The following is a 21,368-nucleotide window of genomic DNA, read 5'->3' on the forward strand; positions in this document are numbered from 1 at the left end:
AATTGAACTGAATATTAATCTGTCATCACTGGTGACTAGACTAAGTTGATGTCCATACTTGTGAAAACAGAAGATTCCTATAGATGAGTTTTCACCTTTTCAAAAAACCAAAACAAGATCTTGGGCAACAAACAAATATAATAAAAAACAAGTTATAGTTAAAACAATACAAAAAACTATGATAGAATGAAATTTAATAAATAATCTCAATCAAATTGTAGTAGTCTAATGGGCAGGCAGATCTAAGAAAAGGTACCAATAAGCTTACGTGGTGCCTTGACCTATTCTTGGTTCTACACATTTTTTTTTTCAGAAAAGAAAAAATATCTGTAGTAGTAATAGCAGTACAATAATCATTATTAAAAAAAAAGAAGTTTTTTGTTTATAAGAGAATGATTTTACTTTAAAATTCCCCATGTATAAGATGTATGTATATGCGAAAGCCATATCAATGGAAAAAGAAATCAGAAGCAATAAACAGCACACTATTTGCATAGTAAAGAAAAAATTACCACAAAAAAATCACATTCATTTACAGCAACACAAGGATACTGCTGACGCAAAGTAAGTATGATACAACTGTGTAGCTGCAAAAGGAGACAAAAATGTTCAGAAAATAACCACTGTTGTCAAAACAGAAAAAAATTATAACTCTCTCTCTCTCTCATATATATATATATATATATATATATATATTTTTTATTTTTTGTTTATATATATATATATATATATAAGTTAATAGACACAAATGTCATTTAAGAGTAATAAAAAACACAGAATTTATCTTGAGTATACAAGATCCACCACATCTAATCAATGGACCACTAAACTACAAAAAAAAAATTATTTTTTATCTAAAAATCTTCTTTAAGATGGAACAAATTATTTGGAAAACAGAACAATGAAAAAAATACATATTAAGCACATAAAAAAAAAAAAATATATATATATACTTTTATCTTTAAATTGGTCATTATATTTTTTTTTTTATAATTAAAACATTGCAAGAAAATAAAATACCTTTCATTGCTGCTTTTCCAAGATTTGATAACACCAGCTTTTCTTCTTCAGACTGGTTTTTGATCCTCTTAATAATGTTAAATTCTATAAGTTTTGAAACAGTTTCATCTACTAGTGAGATTAGATTAGAATTTTTAGAATTCTGTAAATGATAGAGAGTTCCTTTTAATAGACTCTTTAATCCCAGGACGCTAGAAGCAATACACAAACCGACTGCACTGATAACAAACGAACTCAGACTTTCTTTCTCATGTAAATGACTTTTGCAATAATCCATTGGTGCACACAACAACTCACCAACCTAAATATAATAAAACAAACCAAATTTTGGTCAAAATTTTTACGTGCTATAAATTTCACAGCATGTTATTACATACAACTCTTTCAGATACGTGCTAAATTAATCATTAACATAAAGAATACAAATGTAATAACTACATTATTTTACTAATACACTGGAGAAGTACAAATTTAAAAAATAAACTCATGGTATATGAATGTGAAAAAAATTGTATTCAATAGAGTACTATTAGAATAAATGTTAATAGACACAAATGTCATTTTAGAGTAATAAAAAACAACAGAATTTATCTTGAGTATATAAGACCCATCACATCAAATCAATGGACACTAAATTACAAAAAAAAAATTAAAATGTTTCTAAAAAAAAATTATTTGTTATCTAAAAATCTTCTTCAAGAAGGAACAAATTATTTAGAAAACAGAACAATCAAATTGATTGACCTGTTAAAAGACTTTATTATGAATTTTTTTTAATACATATTATATCTGAAAACAAGCCTTTATATCAGAATAAATGAACAAACCTGCTTAATTGTAAAGTTAATTTATTACCATAAGTTGAATATAAAATACTAAATATAAAATATTCTGTAAAATAAATCTGGTCACTGAATACTGGTTATGCATTGCATAATTCTACAACATTAATTCATAATAATAAGCAGATATAAATAATGCTAGATATACGAACTTTCTTAGTCTCTGTAGGCTTGCAGACAAGAAAGCTCTCTCCAACTCCTCCAGTCATACCAGCACGACCAGCTCTTCCAACCATTTGTTTATATCGACTTAAATTAATGAACTCTCTTCCAATATAAGGAGATCTCAAAATAACCTGTTGTAATGCAAATTACAAAATCTACATTAATAATCAAAGGATAGCAAAAGATAACTGTATATTCGACAAATGGAATGCAGCTTCAAATAAAGAACACATTAAACCCAACCACCTCATTGAACACATAAAAATAATTATTAAAAAAATTAGCCGGTCAGGGCACTGCCCCTTGGACCCTGTGGTCCAAATCGACACAAGCAAGCCCCAGGGCCAACCCTCAGAGCTGCAGAGCTCGCCCTTCCCATCTAACCATAGAGCCCCACCCCCTGGACTTCCGCAGAGCTCACTTCGCTTGCTGACAGACTAACAACCACTTTCAACTTTATATATACGATTACAAAAGCATAAACAAAATAAACAATATATAATAATATATACAAAATAAAAATATAAAATACACCAAATCAAATCTAACGTACAAACATATTCAACTGTAGAGGATCAGGTAAATTGAAATAAGTCATGTTTTACTCTTATATGATTATTTTAATTTTTTACTAATGCTGACAAAGAGTAATCTAGAAAATATATTAAATAACAGCTTACAGGTACACAAGAAACTGCATTATGAATATTTCAGACTTGTTCTTGACTTTTATTACAGTACTAGAAACTAAATTTCTTCCTTTAGTTAAGAAAGAACTATGTTATTTCTTCTTCTTAAAGCAGACTTTAACAAAGAGGCTTTTATTATACAGATTAGCAAGAGGACAAGATTAATTGAAATCATGATTTCAGTATTGCAATAAACCAAAATTGTCCCCCCCCCCCCAACCATATAAATGTATTTTGAGCTTACTGCTAGGAAATTAAGTTGAATGGATGGTCTCCTTAACCCTTTGAGAGCTACTTAGTATAATATCATGAAATAAATGAGCTAAAGATATTTATTCCCTGAAATTTTAAAAGTTGAAAATAACACAGAATATATACTCATTCAATATTTCATCAACTGGAAATTTGTTTTAAAAAATCTGCTTTTTAGTAAAGTATAAGACATAATTTTCCATGGACTAACATATCTATCTATTTCTGAAGTGATTCATATAATATATTATCATGTATCAATCAAAGATTTATTAATTTATAAATAAATCTTTTCAAAAAAAAAAGGTAACAAACATTAAAAATTTTTTCTTTGATTATTAAGTGTAAGACATTAAAGTATTATTTTTTAAAAACACTCTTTTCAACAAGAGTAAAACTATCACCTTACAAAAGGTAAATGTGATCATATTTTCATAACAAAATAAACATAAAAAAGTCAAATAAACTAAATAATGACATTATGATGTTTCATCATTATTTCCTCATTGCTTTTTTGTGATTAGTACTAAGATATAATTTTCTTATAGAAAAGAAATCATCAAACAATAATAAACTTATTCTTAACATTTGAGCAGTATATAAATATTTTTAAACCTGTATAACCAAAGGTAATCTGTTGATAAAGCACTGCATTCTGACTATTTATTTCTCAGTTTATCAGTACATCAGGGATCTTCACCTTTTCCTTATAAATTTCAGTGCTAAGAGAAAAAATTAAGTGGTTTTATTACATTTACACACAACACAATGCAACTGAAGAATACATTAACATTAGAAAGTAATCACCATTTAATCCCGTTTTATATATATATCTTTTATTATATATCTTTATATATATATCTCTGCTTCTCTATTCTTAGTGCTTCTTAACTGATAATAAAACTGTAATAACTTTATTTAGTTTATTTAACTTTTTCAAGTTTTATTCTTTTTATGAAAATATGATCACATTAACCTTTTGTAAAGTGTTTTTCCAAAATAAAACTTTAATGTCATATACTTAATAAAATAAATACATAAATCTTTGATTGATACATAATAATACATAGTATGTCTGAAGTTCCCGAACTATACTAGTCGAACTAACTGTAGTCGATACAAATAGCACTATCTCTCAGACAACCAAGGAACTATGTAGTACGATGTCTGATGAGTATGTGTACAAAATTTCACCACTCCAGTCTCAAGTTATATTCAGCCATGCGTGCGTGTTCATGTGACCTTGTGCAAGCCCGCAACATGGAACAGAGAAGTGAGATAAAATTTTGTGTTTAACTTCAAAAATCTTTTGTTGAAACTTATTCTATGATACAGCAAGCATTCAGTGATCTTGTACTACAACATACATGTGGTGGAAGCAATTTAAAGACAGCAGAGAGTCGTTGGATGACGATGAATGAAACAGGAGGCTGTCAACAGCTGTTCACAATGAAAACGTTGCGAAAGTGCACGCGCAACTGATCAAACCATAAATTTTTAATTCTATTTGGAAGTAATTAAACCTCACATTAGTCGAATCCAACCTGAATACCAGGATCCGGGCAGTTGGTTCTCTTGCATGACAATGCCTCGGCACACATGGCAACAGTTTAACACATTATTACACCACAAATCAAATCACCATTTTATTTCTCCCACCCTATTCACCCAAGTTGGCTTCAGCAGACTATTTTTTGTTCTTGTAACTCAAGTTGAAGAAGAAAAGCCACTTTTTCAAGGACATTCTGGCCATTCAAAGGGCTTGCACCAAGCAGTTGAAGGCGATCCAACAAAGTGATTTCTCCAGAGTGTTTGACAGGCTCTACCGGCATTGCAGCAAGTGTATAACTAGAGAAGAGTTCTATGTAGAGGGCTAATGCGAGTAAATTTGTTTATCTTTAAATTTGTATTTTTATTTAATTTAGTTCAGGAACTTTTCAGATATACTGTATATATTAATTTATTTAGATTATTTGTTTTTATAGTTCAATTTTTCTTTCCTTTTCCTCTGTATGTTAAATAACTACATATTATAAAATATTTTTTCAACTTTCACAAAGTTCAGAATTAGAGAAGTCTTACCTTTACTTTTTCATGTTCAAAATGTTTTTGAGCCTAAGCCCATCTTCAGTGGTTTTTTTGACAATTTTTATTTATTTTTTTTTTTACATTTACACATTAAATTATAGCTTTTTATTTATTTTGTAAAAACTGTTTATTAATAAAAAAAAAACATTTAAAAAATTCAGAACAAATATCTGTTCAGTCAAGAGAATGAAAAGTATTGCAATAACAATTAATTTATCAATCAATATCTTATCTTTGTATGCAAACTTAAATAAAGAATGTCTTCATCGAATTCTGTTTGCAGATTTATAAGGCTGAATTTACATTTATATATATATATATATATATATATATATATATATATATATAATTTTTCTAAAATTTCTAATTCTTTATTACTATTTTCATGATCAATATTTACTCTTTTGATTATTTCTAAATTATTTTCTAAACTAGTAACAGTTAAAATGTTTTGAACACGAAAAAGTAAACGTAAGAGTATTCTCTAATTCTGCACTTAGCGGAGACTGAAAAAATATTATATTATATACTGTGTATATTATATAAATCACTTCAGGAATAGGTAGATATATTTCTCCATGGTTACAAAAATAACTGCCATAGCGTTTATCTGATTAAATCAAGAAAAACAATCATCTATGATCAATAACACAAAATTTGTCTTATTTTGTGTAAATCCATGATCAACACATAAATCAAGCAATAATAACAATCACAAAATACACAATTATAAAATAAAAAATAAATGAGATTAAAGCCAAAAATGATTACAAAAAAACTATTACAGTTACAGCTGTGTGGTTTGTGGCAAAACAAAGAAAAAATTATCAAGTTTCTTTTATATTGGTTTGTTGCAGGTAGAGGCAGAGTAGAAGGCACTGTGATCAAATTTTTATAAAATTACATCAATCCAGGAGAAAGTGCAATGTGTGATATCATATCACAAGTCAAAATCATTGATTACTGTGCAATGAAATTTTAGAAGGGAATATGGATGCCCAGCACCTGATAGCAAGAGTATTGTTGCATGATATGCAAAGTTTAAGGAAACTGGAAGTGTAGTCGACCTTCTCCGAACAGGATGGCCATCTGTTAGTGAAGAGAAGGTTGAAGTTGTGCAGCAAGCATTTTTATATAGCCCTTCCTAATCTACTAGTTGTGCATCTCGTAAACTAGGGATTCCCCAGTCAACAGTGCAGAAACTTTTACACAAAAAACAAGAGTTGCATGCGTATAAATTTTAGATATTGCAAGGGCCGTCATCAGCTACAGCAAGATGACGGCCCTTGTCGTTCTGCCTTTGTAACAAAGATTTTGCAACGGATTGACAATGACAATGAGTACCTGCAGCTTGTGTTTTTCAGTAAACAGACATAATATAAGAATATGGACTCAGAAAATCTGTACTTTACCAGGGAAAAAAATTAGAGATTTCCCTAAAGTAAATGCGTGGTGTGGTTTGGTGCACAACAAAATTATTGGTCCCTTCTTTTTCAATAACAGCTAACATTTAACTGGATATGCTCCAACACTTTGCTATACCTCAACTAAATGACTTTCAACCTAGGGTGGTTTTACAGCAGGATAGCACACCACCACATTGGGGATTACTAGTTCAAGATTTTCTGAAAAATCATTTCATGGCAGAAATTGTGTGTGACAGTCTCAATCCCTGGCTACCACGAGCAACAGACATAACTCCCTTAGACTTTTTCCTCTGGGGTTATGTTAAGGACAGAGTCTACACAACACCCATACCTGATCTGGACATATTGAGACAGAGAATAACTGAAGCTGTTGCCAGTGTTACTGAAGAAATGTTGACCAACACATGGTGTGAAATTGATTATCAGTTGGACATTCTACGAGCAACAAAAGGTGACATGGTAAAAAAAACTTCATAATTTTTTCTTTCTTTTGCCCCAAACTGCACAGTTGTAACTGTAATAGTTTTTTCTAATCATGGAAGGACTTTATGGACATTCTGTATATTTAATAATGATGACAAGGTAATCGTTTTATTAAAGCATTTCAAAAGAAAACCATATGTTTGATTAAAAAAAAAACTTTTCCTATCAAGCTTTTGTCAGTTTGAAGAACAAATCATCCTTATACAAGTCCAATCAATCTTTCTTTAATATTCATTTTCTGTTTCATTTATTATTTTTTAAATGGTATTGACTACTGTGATCATTAACCATAAATTATAGAAACAAGAAACTACATATAATAAGTGGCAAGAGAAAAACTGCAATACCTATTGTTTGAATTTAGTATTCTACAGAAACTACTTCAATCAACATGAATTTTGGTGTTCAGTAATATTTCACACCTTTTAATTTGCAGGATACTACTTCCTGAAATGTTCCAGGTGATGCAGGACCATCAGATTAAGAAATTAAGTTATGCTGTTTTATTGTAATTTAAAATTACTTTTGTATATTAAAAATCTAAATAATCATACAATTTTGGCCTAATAATAATGTAATAATAATTATAGTAAAAAGAACTTTTTACAAACCCTTTTAGCAGGCAAATTAACACCAGCTGCAAGTGTTGATGTACAACATATGCAAAAGATTGTCTTTGCACAGAATGCTTCTTCAATTAAATTTCTTTCAGCTGTTGTTAGACCTTTTAATCAAAATAAATTCTGTGTAAATAAATACACCCAACAAATACTGAACCAAAAATATACCATAAATGAAGTGAGTTATCACCAAAACATTTCAAAGATTATTTTCTGATAAAAATTAAGAATCTCAGATCGAAATCAAAAGTAAATTAAATGCCCCCATTACTCCTATATCCTAGAATAAAATTTTATGTTAAACTAATGATAAATCTCAATCGTAAAATAATATACACTGCCAAACTGAAAAGAGCTCTAGAATTGACAATGGCTTTAAATGTTCAATACAAGGAAACGTTATTAATGAATTCATACAATCAACTTATTTACAATATATAAAAAAATCATTCTGAACTCTTCCTACATATTTTCTGAAGCAATATCATGTTATCAGGCTTTTAAGGTGAAATAATATACAAATTATGTACCCATAAATGAAGGTATATTTACACATTGTACATGAATACATTTTACAAGGCTGCACTCTAAACTGAGACATTTAAATAGAACTTATTTACCTTCAATAATCATACAGTAAACATCTAAGAAAATGAAGAATACAATTTATCCTTTGTGTTTTAAGAATTCAAAATTTATGCAATTGAATTTTTAAAAAAATTGTTGTATAATCTTCATGTATATATCTCAATATTCTTTTCATGTGTTTATGGTTAAAATAATTAATACAGGCTTTAATCACACCTAACTTACCTTATAATTAATTGATTTAATAATTTAATTAAATTATTACTATTATTAATTATATATATATATATATTGATCAGAATAAAAGATTTATTAATTTACTTAAACTGGTCGAATCATTTTATAAAGTACTTCTAAAATGAAAATAGTACAAATTTAAATACATGTAAAATTTAACCATATATAATGTATTATATGTAAAAGAAATTGATTTACCTAAAAAATATTTAATTTGATAAATTAAATATTTTAAAAGCATATTCCTGTTTAGAAATAGTCTCAATGAAATTAAATAAAATGCTGAACTCATCTTTATAAAACACAAATAGAAACATATTACACACTGATTCAGTTAACTTACATCAATTCTCTGCACTTTAATACACTGTCTCTAAGTTTATTAGAAATGTTTCTTAACCCAAGAATAAAAAAAGTTAATTAAAAACTTCTTATATTCTTACATAAGAACAATAGAAGAAAATAAATTAAAAATGAAAATTAATGAAGATATTTTTAATTACTAAATGCAAATATTGTATAAATGCATTTTTAAATTATGATTATTATTGTTCTTTGCTAACAAAGTAATCAAAATAATATTTATTGTAAAAAATTATTTTATTTTTTTGTAATAATTCTTTTAATTGCTATATTTATTTTATTATAATCAGGTATTCATATTTACTCATTATTTGTTTTATTGTTTAACACTGTTAAGAATTTATAATAATTACTAACAATTTTTAATTGTAATAATTACTATTTTATAAACATGTCATATATTTATTTGCCATTACACAGTAAAACCTCCCTAAAACAAAATCTGACTGGACCTATTAAGAAATCCGTTTTAAAGATGTTTCAATCTTGCAGTTTCATTAAAAATCGAGCTAAATTACAGTGAGGTCCTGTGGAATGAATTGTACAAATATAAAATGAAGTTAGATAATGATATACATTCAGAATATTCCAGAAACCCATTAACTATATATAGACTACATTATTTGCTAGTTTTTTAAAAATTGTTAATTTGAAATAGGTTATTTTTAGAGTATATATTTCACTGTTTACTGCATACATGTTGGCTTACCAGAATAGTATTGAGAACTGTTTTCATTCACAGAAATATAAAACACTACATATATTTTACTTGAAAATTACCCTTAAAAAATAAGAAATACACTTAGCCTAAAATACATCATGAATGCTGGATCTAAAATAAAATAATTTTCTAAAATTTAAAAAAATAATCAAATAACTGTACTAATGTCACACTGACCAGTGTGTAACTGCGCAGTTAAATGATGCAACCAGCATAAATGAGCATGTTGCAACATGAATTTTCCTGATGACAGAAAATGACTTCAAGCGCCTGTTATAACGTGAACATTGCAGTTGAATCGTTCACACAAGTCTATTTCAATTATAGTAATAAGTATAAAAATATTAAAGTGCCAAGAAGACAAGAAACCCCCTTGGAGCACTTATTTAGAGTCAAAACGGTATCGCTTTTAACAGGTTTTTCATGATTTTTGAGACATTATAACTTTTTTATTAGTATAATACACAAGAAACTTTTTTTATTTGCCATAAACATCTACAAAAACACTGTCAGTTGTGGGAATTTGAGATTTTTATCACCAGCCCTATCAAAGTTATCTGAAGCCAAAATTTAAATTAAAAAAAAAAAAAAAAAATGGTTTTCAAAAAGTATGTTTAGAGCATAGCTTTATATGGAAGTGAAACTTGGACGATCAGAGTACCTGAGAAGAAAAGATTAAACGCTTTGGAAATGTGGTGTTATAGGAGAATGTTAAAAATCAGATGGGTGGATAAAGTGACAAATGAAGAAGTGTTGTGGCAAATTGATGAAGAAAGAAGCATTTGGAAACATATAGCTAAAAGAAGAGACAGACTTATGGGCCACATACTAAGGCATCCTGGATTAGTAGTATTAATATTGGAGGGACAGGTAGAAGGGAAAAATTGTGAAGGCAGGCAACGTTTGGAATATGTAAAACAAATTGTTAGGGATGTAGGATGCAGGGGGTATACCAAAAGAAAACGACTAGCACTAGATGGGGAATCTTGAAAAGGCGCATCAAACCAGTCAAATGACTGAAAACAAAAAAGTTTTCAAAAATTCATGAAAATTTAGGGGTAAGTATATCATCATTAATATTATTTATGGTAAAACTTCTAACATATACCTACATACAAAAAAATAATAATTCAAACTGTGTATTCCATCCCTGCCTCTTGATAAAAATTACCAAAAGTGAAATTTCACCATTTTTCATATTCAAATTTATTGGTAATTTTCTCATATCAAGAAGAGAGATAGGTAAATAAACCACTGGACCACTTTAAGAAAATATGAATAAATTGCTTTTTGTTTCATTCTTCCAGGACCAATATTTTTTTATTTATGATTTTTTCCTAAAACCCTTACAATCACAAAAGTAGGTGGTGTGCACACCGTAAAAATGGCTGCCTAAATAAAAAATTTAAATAAAATAGTTTTAAGGTCCTGAAGCAGGTAGGAAACAAGTGGGTAAGTTTCAATTTTTTTTTTAATTGGTCAAGCAACCAGCTTATGTTTTTTTTTTGTACACTACAAATGGATTGATCTTCTAATGGTTCACTATTTTTATTTCATACTATTGTATATTATGAATATAATTTTGTTAAAGACCATTTTACAGTCAATCTAATAGATTTTGTTTTCTTTTATGATTTTCTTAGGAAATAAACAAAAGGATGCAATATAATCTCAAATTGATTATTAAAAAGAGAAAGCTTATTTAAAGGAACAGAATTCTTATATAAGTGATGAAACAGTTAACAGACAATAAAAAATTTTTAAAATTCTTAATTGCAATTCATTATAAATTTTCAAACAGACTTACCAGAATTATGATATGCTACTCCAAATGGTATTGTTTTATTAAGTATATTACAAACATTTCCATTTCCCTCAGACTTAAGAGCTTTATACAAGGCATATTTTTCTTCCATTTTAAACTTCAGCAAATTTCTAAACATTAAAAAACAAAACAGAAAAAAATCATAATAAAATAAAAAACAATCAATTTAAGATTAGTAACAGCTATTAATTATGTAATAAATATAATAATTTTTAAAATAAATCTTATTAGTTTTTATATTTACAAATAGTCTATTTTTCTTTTTCTGTTTAGCCTCTGGAACCACCATTAAGGTATTACTTCAGAGGATGATATATATGAATGTAAATGAGGTATAGTCTTGTGCAGTCTCAGGTCGGCCATTCCTGAGATGTTTATCTGCTAAAAAGAACGCACTTATTCTTGAAGAATAACAATATCCACTTCAATCAAATCAGACAACAGAATTGTTTTCATATAACTCGGCACAATGCTTCAGTTTGCAAGAAAGGCCCTTATTGTGTTTCCATAGCCATTTTTAATAAATTACAAACCATTTAAAACAAAAAACACTGAATTTTCTCCATCCTGTTTGTTCAACAAGTACATAAATATATGGTCAAATAATTTTTATTAATACTTTACTTTCTAAATTGTGAATTATTTTGTAATTATTTTTTTTATATTTAATGGGTATTTCATTTTTAAATAATTAATATAGACTTTAATTACATTTATTTTTTATTTTATACTTAATTTAATATTTTGTGATATTTCTCTAATCAAGGTTTTATCACAGTTTCCCTTGATCCAGCCAGGGAAGTTCCTTTTTTTACACTTGGAGTAGCATTTCTATCCATTTTTTACATGATCTATGTAATGTATTAATATGTACCCATCAGAATTAAAGATTTTTTAACCGATTTATAACTGTAATACAAATTAAAATGAATCTTCAAAGATATATTCAACTCAAATTAACAAGCATTACATATTATTAATTAATGAAAAATTATCAAAATCAAATGTGTTCATTTAAGTAAACTTTATCTATCATCTATAAGTATTTACATCTAACATAACTGTATATTTAAGTATACTTATGATTTATTTAAGTGTTTTTACTCCTTCAACCTATCTCAATAAAAAGATTATAATTAATAAGAATAACTCCCAAAAATTAGTTTAGGGTATAATGCTGTATTTCAGTTTTCTCTACCCAAAGGAGTACGGCTAATGAGTGTAGTAAATCAATACTAATAAATTCTTCACTTAAACATTATATTTTATAAACGGTACAACTTATTTTGATGATCTTTGACATGATATATATGATCATTAACCGAAGGTCCAAAAAATGCCAACAAACAATTAAATATTAATTTAGACACAAAAAAAGGTTTCTTGGAAGAGCCTCACTTTACATTAAATACCTAAACAATATTCAAAATACTAATATAGAAAGAATAAAGAAAAAATTATTTAAGTACAAGGGGAAAAATGAATTGAAAAAAAAATTAAGTGAATAAATAACAACAAACCTATCTAAAATCTGACATATAAGCATTGCCACATTTTCACAGTTCTTTTTGGAAGGACAAAATACAAGGCAAGATTCATCTGGTGCTATTTCTCTAACGAGACCTCCTATTTCATCAGGATCTTGCTTCTTCAGCTCCGGAGAATACTGGAACATTCAATTTCAATATTTTAAAATAACTTAAAGGATTTAATTCTTTTAGAAAGAGATTTAATTCAATTTAAAATTGCACAAAAATACACAACAAAACACACATATCTTATTAATAGCTGTTTAATTTTAGTGAACATAAAAAACAAAATAGTCATTACCAATCCTGTATACTAATTTAAACCTGTAACAGAATACAAAATATACCATGCACAATCAAGCTAAATGTGATACATCACTACATGAGAACTACCTTGGATAGTAAATTTACTGGAGCACCAGATGTCATGTGGTATTCATGTGTCAACCTGGTGTGCTCAAAATGCAGATGACAAAGAACAACTTATTCATGGCAACTTCTACAGCAAAAAACCGGCTATAATATGGTACAGCTTATTACTGAAAACTCTCAAACATTTATTCTACCAAGTTGCACAAAACAATACATATGATTAAGTAATTACATCAGAATGAATAATAGAATCTTAAAAAATCACCTGAGTACAAATTTCCTTAACAGCAAAATCAACTTGTTCATAGCCCGGAATTTATATATTAATATTACTATTGAATAAAATAATACTCAAGAGTAATGGTAAAATTAAGGACTACTTCAGAAAACTGAAGTTAGAATTCACACCAAAAATTCAGCATTGTGCAACTTGGTTCTTCCTAGACACTTGCAGGACTTATTTGAGACTGCAGAATAACAAACAACAACAATAATTTTTATACAAAATATAGAACCAACAAGATGAGGAAAATTAGGTCTTAGTACACACTGACAGTAACAAATAATACGACATCCAGTGTGTTAAAGTATATTCAACAACTGGGATAGATATTAATACCCAATTATTATGACTAACAAAAACTGCAGATTAAAAAAAAATGACTTACAGGAAATGAAGTTCTTGAACAGAATGTAAGAGGAGGATCTTCTTTACATTTAATATGAAATATTTCATCCTCCACTTTAACATATTCTTTTAGTTCCACAGGGCGGAAATCATGAGTATAAAGATCTGCCTTCAAAAAGTGAGCTATTTCATCAATATTTCCCATTGTTGCACTCATTCCTATAATTTGAATTTCTTTTCCTGAAAATAATATTATATATAAAAAGTATGAAAGAAAAATGATAAAACAAGTACAACAAAAAAACAATCTTCAAACTCTTCATTCACTTTTTACACTGCCAGTAGATGAATTGCTTATATAGCTGCAGAAAGTTTTACAACTATTTTCAGGGCAAGTAATTAACAAAAAGGTTAATGGAGAAAACAAGAAAGTAGTTAATACGTAACAATAGTAAAAAGGAAGAAAAAAGCAAACCCCTTGTAATAAAAACTAAAACACCACAAAAAAATAATCAACAAATATCTTAAAACTAAACAACGTGGTTGTAAATCAATCTAAATTAACAAAAGTTGCAGTAAATTTTAGTCATAAAACATTTCAATTGTTTTTTTTAGAGTCATGAAATAACAAAATCTGTAAAAAGCCCCAATATGTAAAATTTAACCCAATTAGCACAGTTTTCCTTATGTAGTACAGTGTATAGCTATTATACAATTATACAGCCAAGAAAGTAAATGCAAAAAAAAACTTTTTTTAAATAGCAAACTAACCTGTAGAGGAAAATAATAATTTCACAAGCATTGATTCTAGACTTGCTCCTCTTCTAGATTCACCAATCAAATGAAGTTCATCAACAACCACTAAACCCAATTCAGACATTCTGTCAGATTCCAGATAACTATGAACCAGTCCTAATGCTTTTTCAATAGTTGCAATAAAAACAGTATGTTTTCTTCTACGTTTCTGTGGAGGGAACTGACCTTTAGCACCTGCATATTCTTCAATCAGAAATCCTAATTCTACAGCAAATGGAGACAAGGAACGAACCTGCAAATTTTCATTATAGTAATTATAAGTAATTTTTAAAAATAGATTTACAGTTCACTAAGAAAAGCACAAAAATTAACAATAGCAGATGTGCGATTTTAATTTTCTAGTTATATCTTCAAACATCTTTTCATCACAGTAAGAGTTATAGCCGTTGAAAGAGAATAAATAAGTGTCATGTTCTTTTTCTATAACATTTTTTTTGTTTACTAATAGTTATTTCCTCTAGCAAATGCAGCTTATACCCAACTGCAGATTTATGAAATAAATTTATAGTAAAAAAATACCAAGCCTAACTATGATTTGAACCCAGGACTTTCTGGGAGAAATGTAGAGATGCTACCACTCAACCAGAGGTCAATAACCTTAGGACATGTGTTTTATAATATATAAATTTGGTAGCTTTCATTTGTTTAGCACTCACTCAGTTACTTTTTAATGTAATATTGCAGAAAGCAAATATTTCTTGAATTTATAAGTAGAATTCAATATTATTTTAATCTTAAAAATTATACTTTGTCATATGTGAAAAAATTAAGCTATCTAAGTCACCTAATCCAGGAAAAGCTACACAAAAAGTAAATAAAATTATACTTTAAATCCAACATTTATTATTGTTAAACACTTTTTCTTCAAATTTTATTTTGTTAATATGAATTCAATCACACCCCATTTTTAAAAATAAGTAATACTAATATTGAAAATAATGACAAAGAAAAATATTTTAAAAATATTGTAATAATTGTAAAATTATTGAAAAAACAAAAACAATCTTACTAATTAAATTATTTAAGTTGTTTATATCCAAATTTAAATTGTTTTTGTACTTTAAAATTTTAATTAAGTCCACACAAATCATCAGATAAGAAGTGTAAATACACTAGAAAAAAAAAATTACAGAGTTATCTACTACATACCCACAACTTCTGCTACGAGTTAAATTTTCACTTACTGAAGCTCATATGTCATATGAGGAATTAGCATGGTATATTATTTTTAAAATAAAAAAAAATATTACTTATAAATTTACTAGAAAACATTAATAAAAATATAAATATTTTGAAATAATAAAAAAATGAAGAAAGATATAAGTACTTGAAAAGTTATTAAAAATAAAAACAAGAATTTAAAATTTTATATTTATAAGAAAATCAATTTAATTAGAAATTATTCAGGTTGCTAAAAATTGTAGTCTTGCAGAAATTAAAATCGTACTTCTGTCATCAAAATAAATTCATAAAATAGAAACAGTATTTCTTAGAACGTAAAATTTAATTACATTACTATTAAAATATAAACAATAAAAACAATGAAGTAGAGTTGGTCAGTCAAAAAAAGGCACAAGCTAGAGTGGTGGTCATATAATCAGTAACATGATAATACTAAATACTAACAGGCTACATTAAAATTATTCAGCAATTACTGTACATTTTAATGAATTAATAATGTTTTTAATTATTTCTTGCAGAACAATTCTCCCTCTTTTACAATTTCAACTCATATTAAATTATATTAACTTGCAGAAAAAAATAAAATAAATATCACCTTTTCTTGTACTATTGAAACATATGGCATCACAAAAATAACATTCTTTTCCCTGCATAATATCTCATTAAGTATCAGAATTTCTGCAATAAGTGTCTTCCCTCCACTAGTAGGCAGTGCATAAACCAAATTTTTTCTATTTTTTACAGCTTCTAATTTCAGGCACTCTTCTTGCCAATCTATAATGAAACAAGAAAAATTATAAGAATATATTTTCCAGTTCCATTCACAATTCAATCAAATCCAATGTAAATAACTACTGTAATATCAAAACTTCTAGTAAAATAATAAAGTATACAGTAATATTTAAACCGATACAATAGTACAGCTTTGCATATTGATCAACACAAGTATGTGAAATTTTAATACATGAGGGTGAGTAAAAAATAATCTACATTTTCACTATAACACATCTTCAAGGTTGTCATACTATCTTCTGCACATCCATGCTTAGAGTTGGTATAACTGCGGTCACGTGTGTAAAATTTGATCCCAATCACATTATTTTCCTTCCAGCTATTACAGAGTGAACATGTTCGTTCCACTAGCAGTTTGTACCAAGGAGGATTTCTCTGGCTGGAGGGTGTGTAAGGGAACGAAATTCATTGTATGGTTTTACCAAAATACTGGGAAAGTGCTTTATCAAGTAAAAGCATTTTTCATGGACTGAGAAGTTTAAAAGTGGATGAATAAGTATGATAGATAAAGAGGAGCAGGACAACTATCAACCTCCACCATAAAAAACAAGATTCAAAAGCTCAAGAGATGGTTCTGGCGAATAGGCGAGTAATGAGGTAGCATCTGGTTTGAACATCAGTCATGGTTCTGCCCATCTAATCATTCATGATAAGCCTGGTTTCCGTAAAGTCTGTGCACGGCCCAAGACAGCCCATCTGCACACGACTACCACACTATTCAAATCATAAAGTTGAGTTTTGAGGTACTGGAACACCCTTCCTACAGCCCAGTTCTTGCTCCCTCTGACTTTTATGTGTTTAGGCTGCTTAAGGATGCTTTGCAAGGTTGTCGGTTTTCCACAGATTTAGGCATGCAGAAAGCAGTGCAAACGTGGCTTTGCAGTCAATCGAAAACCTTCTTCATGGAAGGAATATGCAAGCTTGTGGACCACTGGAGCAAGTGCATTGACAAGGGAGATAACTATGTAAAAAAAAATATACTTTTAAAAAAAATATTTATTTGTGTAAATAAATTGTACAACATAAAATGTTGATCATTTTTGAGTCACTCTCATACTAAGAATAACGTAAATAAAAATAATAGTAGCAACTATAATGTGAAATGAGTTAGACCATAAGCAGCACCCTGACCAGCTGATAGTTCAACATCTAAAACCACTCAAAATAGCAGCAATCTTAAATTATAAAACGTAATAGCATTTAAAATGCCAATATCAAAAGCCTCATTTCATAAATCAATTGCTATGTATCACCAAAGTTAGACAACAATGAAAACATCTTTCTCTGCATGCAGTTGTCATTTATTCATTAATGGCCAATGATAACAGCAGTTATTACATTAAATAAAATATCAACTAAATCTCCCTGCATTACACACAGATTTGAATGGAAATTAATGTCACTAATATAAGATAAAAGAAAAGATTTCACCAAGTCAGTTAAAAAGTTATGTTACTTTCACAGAAACCTTTTTTCTTTACCACCTTGTAAACCATTAACCTTGAATTTATAGTTTTATTTTCTAATTCACAAAGTTTTGAATCTTTCATTCTATTCCTTCATTCATAAATACTTTCTTTAGCTTATTATCGAAGAGATTGATGAAGCAATTAAAACATGTAAAAGGAGATGAAAATTTAATAATAGTTGGAGATTGGAATGCAAGCATTGGAAAAGGCAAGGAAGGAAATATAGTGGGTGAATACGGGCTAGGCAAAAGGAATGAATAGGGGACCGACTTATAGAGTTTTGCACGAAGTATAAATTAGTAATTGCCAATTTAAAAATCATAATAGAAGAATATATACTTGGAAAAAGCCAGGCGATACTGCAAGGTATCAGATAGATTATATCATGGTTAAGCAAAGATTTAGAAATCAACTCGTTGATTGCAAAACTTACTCTAGAGTAGACATTGATAGCGACCGTAATTTGGTGATAATGAAATGTAGATTGTGGTTTAAAAACCTGAAGAAAAGGTGTCAGATGAATCGGTAGAATTTAGAGAAGCTTGAGGAAGAGGAGGTAAAGAAGATTTTTGAAGAGGACATTGCGAGAGGTCTGAGTAAAAAAGATAAGGTAGAAAATGTAGAAGAAGAATGGGAGAATGTTAAAAAGGAAATTCTTAAATCAGCAGAAGCAAACTTAGGCGGAACAAAGAGAACTGGTAGAAAACCTTGGGTTTCAGACAATTTATTGCAGCTGATGGATGAACGTAGAAAATATAAGAATGCTAGAGATGAAGAAAGTAAAAGGAACTATAGACAATTAAGAAATGCTATAAACAGGAAGTGCAAACTAGCAAGTGATTGAAGAATGGATTAAAGAAAAGTGTTCAGAAGGAGAAAGAGAAATGAACATTGGTAAAATAGACGGACCATACAGGAAAGTTAAGGAAAATTTTGGGATACATAAATTAAAATCTAATAATGTATTAAACAAAGATGGTACACCGATTTATAATACGAAAGGTAAAGTCGATAGGAGGGTGGAATATATTGAAGAGTTATACGGAAGAAATGAATTAGAAAATGGTGTTATAGAGGAAGAAGAGGAAGTTGAAGAGGATGAAATGGAAGAAACAATACTGAGATCTGAATTTAAGAGAGCATTAAAAGATTTGAATGGCAGAAAGGCTCCTGGAATAGACGGAATACCTGTAGAATTACTGCGCAGTGCAGGTGAGGAAGCGATTGATAGATTTTACAAACTGGTGTGTAATATTTATGAAAAAGGGGAAGTTCTGTCAGACTTCAAAAAACTGTTATAGTCATGATACCAAAGAAAGCAGGGGTAGATAAATGTGAAGAATACAGAACAATTAGTTTAACTAGTCATGCATCAAAAATCTTAACTAGAATTCTCTACAGAAGAATTGAGAGGAGAGTGGAAGAAGTGTTAGGAGAAAACCAATTTGGTTTCAGGAAAAGTATAGAGACAAGGGAAGCAATTTTAGACCTCAGATTAACAGTGGAAGGAAGATTAAAGAAAAACAAACCAACATACTTGGCATTTGCAGACCTAGAAAAGGAATTCGATAACGTAGACTGGAATAAAATGTTCAGCATTTTAAAAAAATTAGGGTTCAAATACAGAAATAGAAGAACAATTGCTAACATTTTCAGGAACCAAACAGCAACAATAATAATTGAAGAACATAAGAAAGAAGCCGTAATAAGAAAGGGAGTCCGAAAAGGATGTTCCCTATCCCCGTTGCTTTTTAATATTTACATGGAACTAGCAGTTAATGATGTTAAAAAATATTTTAGATTCGGAGTAACAGTACAAGGTGAAAAGGTAAAGATGCTACGATTTGCTGATGATATAGTAATTCTAGCCAAGAGTAAAAAGGATTTAGAAGAAACAATGAATGACATAGACGAAGTCCTACGCAAGGACTATCGCATGAAAATAAACAAGAACAAAACAAAAGTAATGAAATGTAGTAGAAATAACAAAGATGGACCACTGAATGTGAAAATAGCAGAAGAAAACATTATGGAGGTAGAAGAATTTTGTTATTTGGGAAGTAGAATTACTAAAGATAGACGAAGCAGGAGCGATATAAAATGCTGAATAGCACAAGCAAAACGAGCCTTCAGTCAGAAATATAATTTGTTTACATCAAAAATTAATTTAAATATAAGGAAAAGATTTTTGAAAATATATGTTTGGAGTGTCGCTTTATATAGAAGTGAAACTTGGACAATCGGAGTATCTGAGAAGAAAAGATTAGAAGCTTTTGAAATGTGGTGCTATAGGAGAATGTTAAAAATCAGATGGGTGGATAAAGTGACAAATGAAGAGGTGTTGCGGCAAATAGATGAAGAAAGAAGCATTTGGAAAAATATATCTAAAAGAGACAGACTTATGGGCCACATAAGGCATCCTGGAATAGTCGCTTTAGTATTGGAAGGACAGGTAGTAAGAAAAAATTGTGTAGGCAGGCCACATTTGGAATATGTAAAACAAATTGTTAGGGATGTAAGATGTAGGGGGTATACCGAAATGAAACGACTAGAAGTAGATAGGGAATCTTGGAGAGCTGCATCAAACCAGTCAAATGACTGACGACAAAAAAAAAAAAAAAGATGAATATAATCATTTAATTTTATTTTGATTATACGCAATATTATTCTAGTTTAATAACACTGTGAATAACTTTACGAATAAAGATTTTTCTTTATGTGTAAAAAGATGATATCTGAATAAATCTAGGTACAATAAAAAAATGCACAATTATATATATATATAGCATCCCCGTTGCGACTTCGCTTGCACAATATAGTTTGTTGCGTTTCCATCACGGTCAAAGACAAAAAAAAAAGCTTATTATTTTCATAAAATTTTGAATCTCTTATATCTAAGTCGCCCATAAGGTCAACATTAGCAACCACGTCATTCAGTGCATTTATCCAAACATTTCTCAGAATATAAAATATACAACAAAAGAAAAATATAAATATAAACAGAAATCTTTACTAATGTATACAAAGAAATCAAATACACAATGCTTTAATCTGTTTTGCGATGCAATGAAAAATAATCCAATGGTTTTAAACAATTAAGTTAAAAAGTGACTACATTACTGATGAATACTGTTTCTACATGTGTTTAATTATAAAAAGTAATTACTTAAATAAATCAACAAGCACTAACAACATATTCAAGCATCTTCATCAATCTTTAACTTAATAATCTATTTCACAGCAACATGATGCAATAGTTA

The 21,368-nt window shown here is 28.7% G+C and overlaps 1 protein-coding gene across 1 annotated transcript in view; it reads right to left on the reverse strand.

Moving 5' to 3' along the window:
- The window catches only part of mus301 (mutagen-sensitive 301), a 55,077-nt gene that overhangs the window by 24,829 nt on the left and 8,880 nt on the right, over window positions 1-21,368 (reverse strand). Inside the window, exons 3-10 of the mRNA XM_075365830.1 lie at window positions 16,443-16,621; window positions 14,621-14,897; window positions 13,890-14,089; window positions 12,841-12,986; window positions 11,303-11,430; window positions 7,578-7,690; window positions 2,015-2,158; window positions 1,021-1,321 (exon numbers count right to left, since the gene is read on the reverse strand). Of these exons, the coding sequence (XP_075221945.1) occupies window positions 1,021-1,321; window positions 2,015-2,158; window positions 7,578-7,690; window positions 11,303-11,430; window positions 12,841-12,986; window positions 13,890-14,089; window positions 14,621-14,897; window positions 16,443-16,621 (1,488 nt within the window). The remainder of the gene's footprint in view (window positions 1-1,020; window positions 1,322-2,014; window positions 2,159-7,577; window positions 7,691-11,302; window positions 11,431-12,840; window positions 12,987-13,889; window positions 14,090-14,620; window positions 14,898-16,442; window positions 16,622-21,368) is intronic.

The sequence above is a fragment of the Lycorma delicatula genome, chromosome 5 (assembly GCF_047948215.1).
Source record: "Lycorma delicatula isolate Av1 chromosome 5, ASM4794821v1, whole genome shotgun sequence".
NCBI classification, from domain to species: Eukaryota; Metazoa; Arthropoda; class Insecta; order Hemiptera; family Fulgoridae; genus Lycorma; species Lycorma delicatula.